Source organism: Otolemur garnettii, unplaced genomic scaffold (genome assembly GCF_000181295.1).
Source record: "Otolemur garnettii isolate 467f Iridium unplaced genomic scaffold, OtoGar3 scaffold00147, whole genome shotgun sequence".
NCBI classification, from domain to species: domain Eukaryota; kingdom Metazoa; phylum Chordata; class Mammalia; order Primates; family Galagidae; genus Otolemur; species Otolemur garnettii.
In genome coordinates, this window is record NW_003852542.1 from 594,767 (window position 1) to 604,273 (window position 9,507).

Below are 9,507 nucleotides of genomic sequence, written 5' to 3' on the forward strand. Positions count from 1 at the left end.
GGATAGCTTGAGGTTCTGTCTCAAAAAATAAATAAATAAATAAATAAAATAAAATCAGCTTAAATGGGATTATGACACCACACCACACTTACTGTTCAGTGACCTGCATTTTCACAAACACCTTGCATGGGGCTAGACAGAAAGCTACTTCCTACATTGTTACTGATGTAAAGGAAACTTGCTGGCTGTTTATGCTCCCTTATAAAGTTTTCAAATAACTAGTTTAACCAAAGTGCTATTTGTCCATATTTTAGTTATTTTCCATCTTTAAACAACATTTCCATGCATGGTCTTATATATACAATCTAGGCATACGTATTCAGTCGTTTCCAACCCTGAGACAGTCTAAGGAGTTCCCTTTTCCTCCCCCTACCCCAGCATTTCGTGCTTTGATGCTGCCTCTTTTGGGTGATTTTACCCCCTGAGTCTAATCTTTAGTACAGCACAGTTAAGTACATGGGCTCTGGGTTCAGATCCCAGCTCTGCCACTGACTGCCAAGAGCCAGGTACTTGACCTCTTTTTACATGTACAAAATAGAGGATAATATTAGTTTCTAGTTCATAGAGTCTTGGAGAGAAGTAAATGCAGTCATCTAGATTTATTGTCTGGCACTTTGTAAGTGCTCAGTAAATGTCAACCTTTATAATTGGTATTACATATATCTTTGCAGAGAAAATAACTTTTTATCCTATTTAGGATCCATGTTAATTATGTTCTTGGTAGCTATTTGACACATTTAATTTCCACTTGCCAAGATTTCTCTTCTCTTTACCTCCAACTTGATCCCTTCCTTTCCTTAACTTCTAGTGAGACCTATTGCTTATTCATTTCTTATTATCATTTCAAAATATTAGTGCAGTATAAATGTTTTTGTTACCTGGACACCTTGTATAATGCTTAAGTCAGGGCTTTTACTGTGCCCACTGCTGTTACTGCTATTCAAGGAAACTAGCAAAGCTCCCAGTGACAGAATCAGATAAACCTACCCCTAATGTTTAAATTAACAGCTACAATTTCTCTTGTAAAACTTACTATTTCAGTGGCCAGTACTAGTCTTTGATCTATTATAATTTATCATCTCTGATCTGTTATTGGTTTTCAATTATTCATTGTTTTATCATTCATTCGGAAAATGTTAGTTGAACATTTGCCAGGTGAAAATACGGGGCCTCCCAAACACAAGACAAATGAAACATGAAAACACAATCTAGTAGAGTAAAAGAGAATCTGACAGCAGGTCAGAACAATTAGGCATTCTAGGCCCGGTGACCTGTCCCAATTCTCTGCAAAGCCAGTCACCTGCTTGGGTAAAATCCGAAAGAAGGTCTCTCTGCAGTTTGAATCTTGAAAGACAATGAGCTGTTTACAAACTAACCCAGCTTGGCAAAGGTGTCTCTGAGCAGTTGGAATATTTTGTAAAAGCGGGAGGCCGAAGAAGAACTGTAAGGAGTTTAGGGTGGTGGGAGCAATGTATGGAAGGGGTTGGGTTCAGAGACAAACAAGACTACAGTAAGCTGCACTCAAAACAAAAGGAGGTCTTCAGTGTCCTTGACGGGACTCCTGTGGAAACACCACAGCATGCCATGGTTCTAGGGTAGCTCCAAAGACGTGCATGCACCTGCTCAGCTCAGTAAAACCTGAGCTCGGCCCGTCCTATGGCAACAGACCAACCAACCAACCAAAGTCTACTTTTCTGCTCTGTTGTTCTTCATTTTTGTGTATGTGTCATTCATAGCTAAATTCCAAACTACATTTCAAAGGTATGTGCCTTGATTTGATACATATTTAGTCTGCCTTTTTTAAAGCAATGTCACAGCAAAGAAGTCCAAATAGGAAGACAACATTTAACAAGATGTATTACTCGCAGAGAGTTCCATAATTACACCAAATGAAGTTTATCATTCACAAAAGCTCCCCACCCCATCCCAGGAAAAAAGTATAAAGAAGTAGCAACGTTTGTAATGTGCTTGTCGTTCTTTGTGATTTACATTCAGCTGCCATCCAAAAAATAAACAAACAATGAGTAGCACAGAAATGGCAAGCTGCTAAGAAAGAGGGAGGGGCAATAAGGCCATAGACGAAAACATATTGTCTTTATGTTTTTAGATCTTATCTAGGAAGACGAACATGCTTTGTCAGAAAAGCCCCAGGGCTTCCACACCTGCTCTGAAAGGGAGCTAAGCCTCAGCAGCTGACCCAGAGCTCTGTTCCCCTTCAGTGAGAGGGTTTTTGTACAGTGAGACAATGGGGAGCTCTCACCGTGGTGGACGTTCGGTGGAGGGACCAAGGTGGAAATCAAACGTGAGTAAAACCCAAACTTTCCTTTCTTGGTTGTCCGTGTCTTATGGTCGCTGGGTCTAGGAAGTGATCTATAAGCTGACTCTCTGCATCCAGATTATGATATCCTCCAGGGCAAAGATAAAGATGAGGTTCTATAGGCAAACTTGAGCATTGATTGTATATTTTCTATGACTGCACTGGGTGAGAAGAACTTGTATAAGAGATAGCTTTGGAAATGTACCGGGGAGCATAATAATGTGTCTGGATGGAGCCTTCCTCACTTGTCAGAAGGAACACAGTTTTTGTACAGACAGGAGGTTAAGGGAAACCACTGTGTGTATACTTTCGGCCCAGGAACCAGGCTGGAGCTCAAACGTAAGTACTTTTTTCCCCTGACTTTTCACTATTTCTAATTGGTCAGTTGGTTTGCTTTTTGTTCCTTTGTATGTGTGTTGTTAGCTGAATGCCGGGATATAGCAGATTTCATTCTCAGGGTAGGAACACAGGAGAGGACATTGTTCCACAGGAGGCTAGCTGATGTCTAAGTTTGAAGATTTCTAAATCAAAATAACTAAATTGGGCAAGAGGACTTGCTGCCCGCCCTTTCAGGGAGGTTTTTGTAGAGGGAGAGGTTAAAGACAAATCACTGTGATTACTTTCGGCAAAGGGACCAAGCTAGAAATAAAACGTAAGTACATCTGTGCTCAATCTTTTGGGAGGTCTTGGTGTTGTTATATCATTTGTGCTAGCTTGTGGTATTTTGGTTAAATGATCTATTCCTGGCGGCTCAAAAGTAAATGACAGAACATAAGGTAGCCAACTTAAAAGCCGAGCAAACAGAAAAATTATTGGTTTTGAGAAGAGAATAGGATTTGTAGGGAGAATGGGAAAGAAATAGCCAATCTGATATGAGTGGCTTCAAAGGGAGTTTTTGCTGAGGGGCGAGTATCAGAGTCCTCACTGTGGCTCAGCTTCGGCGGAGGCACCAAGGTGCACATCAAACGTAAGTATTTTTTCCCACTGATTCTTCACTATTTCTGATTGTTCTGATTGGTTTGCTTTTTGTTCCTTGGTGTGTACTTTTGTTAGTTGGATGCCAGGGATATAGGAAATTTCATTTCCAGGTCAGATACACAGGAGAGGACATTGTTCCACAGGAGGCTAGCTAATGGCTAATTTTTAAGATTTCTAAATCAAAATAACTGAATTAGGAAAGGGGCTTACTGCCCTTTCAGGGAGGTTTTTGTCGAGGGAGAAGTTAAGGCAAGGGCACCATGCTGAAAAGCAAACATAAGCCTACTTTTTCAGTCCACTTTCTTATAGAGTTGTAAATTTGGCGGGGGGGGTTATGTTGGAGATATAAATTGAGGTCCGTTCCAAAAAGAACAGGATTCTTTTGAAAAATCAGATGAGCAAAGAACTGAAAATTAGTCCATCTCAAAGAAGAGCAGCTGGTCAATCAACACGGCACCTAAATTGCCAGATTTTCTCTGTATGTCAGTCTAGTGATAACAGCAGCAAAAAGAAGCCTTTGTTGAGGGAAAAGCTATTAAGCTAAGGCTGCGTGGCTCTCCTTCGGCTGAGGGACACAATTAGAACTGAAATTTGGGTCTAATTGCCCATATTAACTTAGAGAGGCTTAAATACGAGTTTTATGGGGATGGGTGAATGAGAGCATTTCAAATTTATCACCAGCTGCAAAAGTTAAACCCAGCTTCGAAAATGGATTCGGAGACAAAAGGATTAAATTAATCTAAACCAAATGACTCCAAGGGAAAAAAAAATAGAGTAGTTGAAAAAGGAACCCTAGGAGTTCTAAGGGGCAAAAGTAAATTTATTTTCATTCATTTTGCCAAGTTTTATATTGATTGTTGCTCCTCATATATGAGACAGAAAAGTTGAAAAATGTATTTCTTAGCCTATTTTCTTTCTTCTGTCCAATAAATTATTTTATAAGATAACTATAAAAATCAATAGTATGCCCTAAGAAGTAAGTGAGAAATCTTGTAAGTATTACCTGTTTTGCCATATAGAAGACGCAGCTTACTAGAAAATCAGCAATGTGATTTTTAGAATCTAAAATGAGTCATAAATTGGCAAAATGATAGCTTCTGTAGGAATAAGGTCTTGGCAGATAATTCCTTTTTAAAAAAATCCAATTTGTACATGAAACATGAAATAATCACTTATAATGATGAAGCCAGTTGTTCCCAAAAGCTCAGTTTCCAAGGAATTTGTTTAAATAAAAGAAAGTAATTAATTGCATTTTTAAATGCCTATGGATTTGTGGGAAAATAGAAAATATTTTGAAGAGTATATTCTTTTATTACTTTCAGTTGTTATTTATCCATATTTTATTACGCCAAGAAGGCCACGGCCAAGTTAGCGGTCTGCAGACGTGGCAGTGGTCTTCTTTCATGTTTGAATGACTTCTGTGGCCATGCCACGGCACTCACAGGGCAGTGCATCTTAACAACTAACAGCCACAGCAATCCAGCGCTAGCCTGGTTAACTCTGCCGTGGCCAGCTTTTCTGATACACAGTGGTACAAATAATTCCACTAACAGAGACAGGATAGAATTGTAACAGGCAATGAGCTAACATGGGAAAAACAGTGAGAGAGCCGATTTATCAGAGATTTCAAAAGTAAAATTCATATTCATTATTAAATCCCATTAATGAAAATTTCTCTTAAGGAATTAGAAAGAACTTAATGCCTTTTTTTTTAGTGCTATTTAATCATTTTAATACACACTCATAAAATTTATTTCGGTAACAGGAGTTGAATCCAGAGGAAAAATATATATATTTTGCAACTCTATTTGCAAAATATATATATTTTGCAACTCATATATATGCAACTCTTTTAGGTTAAAATACACATCAGCAAAAATCAAATTTAATACCAGCAATCTAGCCACTCAGGTCTTCAGCAAATCACATTAAATACCATTAAGGTCACATTAAATACCATTGAGGTATATTAACTTATAAAAAATAAGACAAATTGATGATGTGTTTTTATTTCAAAAATTTAACTTCCTGGGTAAGATTATATTTCAGTTGTACAAAATAATCATATATAAATGTGATTAAATAAAAACTTAATATAAATGTATTTTCTAAGACCTTAATTCCATAGTAGAAAAATTTTAATCTAGACACTTTAATTTTATAACTTCTAAAATAGTTTAATTTGTTATTTAATTATAAATAATTAATAATAATGTAATGTAAAATGTAATAATAATGTAATGTAAAATAATTAATAATAATGTAAATAATAATTTGTTATTGTTGATAATTTCCAAAGTGATATTTAAAAAGTATTATTTTGGTCTTCAAGACCAGTTTAGAGCCCTTTTAAAGCTCTTTTAAAACTAATTAATTAGAACGATTAAAAACTACTTCACTGCTTTAAACTATTCTAAAACAAGTTTAGATACTTAAAAAACTTTTAAAGAGTTTTAAACTCTATTGAATGGTAATAAGATATCTTGAAATAACTGCCATATCAGATATGTTGTTTAATGTTTTAATTTTAAAATTTAAAGCTATCAGGAATTCACACAGACGGGAGTATCTTCATAGAATGTTTTCTCCTGTTTATTTTCCAAAGATTATGTTACTTGCTGTCAAGCCTATTTCCCAAATTTATTTGAAAAAAAAATTAGTAATAAAGGTTAAAAGAGAAGAAAGTTATCAAACATAAAAATATTCAGTCTATTCTGTTGAACTGCTTAATTAACCTTGAGATTAGCTTTACAAAAACCTGTTCACATTATCTGTTCATTTCTTCCAGCACAGGATTCTTCTTTTTCTTTTTCAGACAGAGTCTCACTCTGTTGCCGAGGCTAGAGTGCCCTGGCCTCAGCCTAGCTCACAAGAACCTCCTCAAACTCTTAGGCTCAAGCAATCCTTCTGCCTCAGTCTCCTGAGAAGCTGGGACTACAGGCATCCGCTACAACATCCAGCTAATTTTTCTATTTTCAATAGAAATGGAGTCTCACTTTTGCTCAGGGTGGTTTTTAACTCCTAAACTCAAGGGATCCTTCACCTCAGCCTCCCAGAGTGTTAGGATTACAGGCATGAAGCCACCACACCTGGTCTCAGGAAAGGATTCTTGATTTATTTTTTTTTAATTTTAGCTATTGTTCTCCCACCTGAGGGCTGGAATACCCACATGGGGGAATTTCCAAGAGGCCATCTGCCAGCTGCTCAAGGTCAAAAGTGAAGTTAGCTAGTTCCTCCTAGACAGGTGGCCAAGATCACAGTTGATCCCTCTTGGTCTGGCCAAAAATCAAGCCATGAGGTTGCAGGCCATCAGATCAGGGCCCAAGTCTCACTCTGAGACCTTTATGACTGGGATGAGAGTTGCAGGCATGATCACAGAGGGCAGAAAAGCTCACATCCATCCTGGCAGAGATGCAGGACTTGGGGCCCAATACTGCAGTAGGAGGATTTGGCCAGCCAAGCCCAAGCAAGCCCTGGGGAGATCACAGCACAGTCTTAGAAGAGGCATAGGGGAAGTGAAAGTCAAGATTACCGCTGCCTGGTCTTCCATAATGAGAGGCCACAGCTTGTTCTGACTTCTAAAGGAGGACAGAAAAAACGGCCTGTATTTCTTTGTCTAAATCAGGCGTCCTCAAACTAGGGCCCATGGGCCACATGAGGCCGCCGAGGACATTTATCCAGCCCACTGGGTGTTTTTGCTGCCACTGCCTGTCCTGCTTAGCCACTGCCTATCCTTTTAAACTATAGTCCAGCCCTCCAACGGTCTGAGGGATAGTGAACTGGCCCCCTGTTTAAAACATTGGAGGACCCTTGGTGTGTACTACAGGTGGCAGAGAACACAGTTGAAAAAAAGAAAGGTAAGCTTAGAAAGCATGCAGAGGCATCAGAATGGCTTCAAAGAGTTCAAACAAAACCACTTACAGCTTTCATAAGGGGGGGGGGTGTCTAGGGAGAAACTCAAAATCATCAAGATTATAAATATGCTTCCTGGCCCCATTGTTACAATTATACAGGATAAAGATGCTGCTTTCTGTCTGTCTGTCCTAACAGGCTCTGTGATCGTCCCCAAACAAGGCACTCGGATGGAGAACTGTTACTTAAACATCATTCTCTGTGCTTTCTTCCTCAGGGGATGTGGCTCAGCCATCTGTCGCCCTGTTCCCCCCATCCCAGGAGCAGCAGAAGTCCGGAACTGTCTCTCTCTTGTGCACAATAACCCGATTTTACCCGAGAGAGATCACCGTCAATTGGAAGGCGGATGGCGTCACCCAGACGAATGATATCCTGAACAGCCTCTCAGAGCAGGACAGCAAAGACAACACCTTTAGCCTCAGCAGTATGCTGACATTGCCCGTTTCAACGTACAACAATCACAACGTTTACTCCTGTGAGGTTGTTCATCAGAGCCTGAGCTCGCCCCTCACCAAGAGCTTCAATAGGCAAGAGTGTTAGAGGGAGAGGCCTCCCAGGCCCAGCATCAGCCCCTTCCCTGAGTAGGCCTTGGGACCTTCTCCCACAAGGAACCTACCCCTACTGCAATCCTCCAGCACCTCTCCCCACATCATCCCCCCTCTTCCTTGGCTTTAATCATGCTAATATTGGGGGAGGAATGAATGAATAAAGTTAATCTTTGCACCTGTGATTTCTCTCTCCTTCTTTATTTATTGGTTGCTATCCATTGTTTTTCCAATTACCCAGTAAGACACTAAATATTCAGTTGCCCTAAAAGGCACCACCATTTATAAAAGTCATCCTCCATTCTACCTTGCCCTACTGTCCTCTGCAATATGCTCCTCCATAAAACCTACAAAGCCACCTGTCCTTACACCTCCACTCCCCTGGTCCATGGCTTCCTTGCTTTCATCTCCACCGCAAGCCCTCAGAGTCCTTTTCACAGTCTTAACAGTCACATGTTCTCTGATTCAATTCAACATACTCTGAGAATCTACCAAAGCAAATTTTTCAAAAGAAGAAAATAGCTGTAAAGAAAGTCATTGATTGCAACGTGATGTAAAATAACAAAGTAAGGAAAACTAAATAAACAAAAAATAGGAATATGTTTAGATTTAATGGAATATTATGCCTTCATCACATCTTTTAAAATGTATTAAGGGATACCACTTTGCTGAGGACCAGGCTGAGCACGTTCCACAACCTAATTTAATTTTTACTACATTGTGAGGTTAAAAACATTCATTAAAGTTTGGTATATCTTTCTTACAAGAACACTTAAGAGGCATAGATGGGACATTACAAAAAAAAAAAAAAACATGTATTACAGTGTTGGGAAGGTTGTACAAATATGGGAAGGGTTCATATTCTATAATTCACTAATCCCTCTCCTATGGATATCCCTATTCACCAAGAAAAAACAAAAACTTACACAAGAGTGTTCAAAGAAGGGTGGCACCTGTGGCTCAAAAGGGTAGGGCGCTAGCCCCATATGCTGGAGGTGGTGGGTTCAAACCCAGCCCGTTCAAAAAAAAAAAAAAAAAAGAATGTTCAAAGAAGCTTTATTTATGAAAGCCAAAAATTTGAAATAACTCAAATGTCTACTAACAGTAGAATGGGTTGTTAAATTGTGGTATGTTTAATACTATTCGATAAAGAGAATTAACAAACTACAACTTTACCTAATAACATAATTGAATCTCACAAACAAAATGTTAAGCAAAAGAAACCAAATACAACATATGTTCTGTATGTTTCAATTCACGTGAAGCTCAAAATCAGGTATAAGTAAAATAAGAAATTGGAGTGGGGATTACTCTTGGCTGGGGCTGGCGGGGTGAGGAGGTCGGATGGCTGGGAGAGGAAAAGAAGGGGCTTCTGGGTGAGAATTTATTGAGTTATACAATTATAACCTTTGCACTTTTATTATATATGTTATACTTCGAAATAAGTTCACAACAAGAAATATCTTATGCCAAGTTTACATATAAGAGAGACTGAGAGGAATAAGTAATTGGCCAAGGCCACACAGCTGGTAGCTTGGAGGCTCAGGATCAAATCTCTACCTGCGTAACTGTTCTCTGGAGCTCTTCTCCCTGTACTGCTCTGCCTCTAAGCACTCAAGGTGCTGAACAGAACAAGGGGTCAGACATGCTGTTTTTCCAGGGTCTCCTCCTCCATTTAGCTAAGTAGAAGCTCAAATATATAGGAATGGAATGGAACAGACCTTCAGCAAGGGGGCAAAGGACACTATTAGTCTT

General features: G+C 39.0%; 1 gene segment (V, D, J or C); it reads left to right on the forward strand.

Annotated features, from left to right (window-relative positions):
• Positions 1–7,937, forward strand: part of LOC111728266 — a 224,977-nt gene extending 217,040 nt beyond the window's left edge. The window contains 2 exon segments of the V gene segment in view: positions 2,268–2,302; positions 7,425–7,937. Of these exon segments, the coding sequence occupies positions 2,268–2,302; positions 7,425–7,747 (358 nt within the window).
• The last annotated feature ends 1,570 nt before the right edge of the window (positions 7,938–9,507 follow it).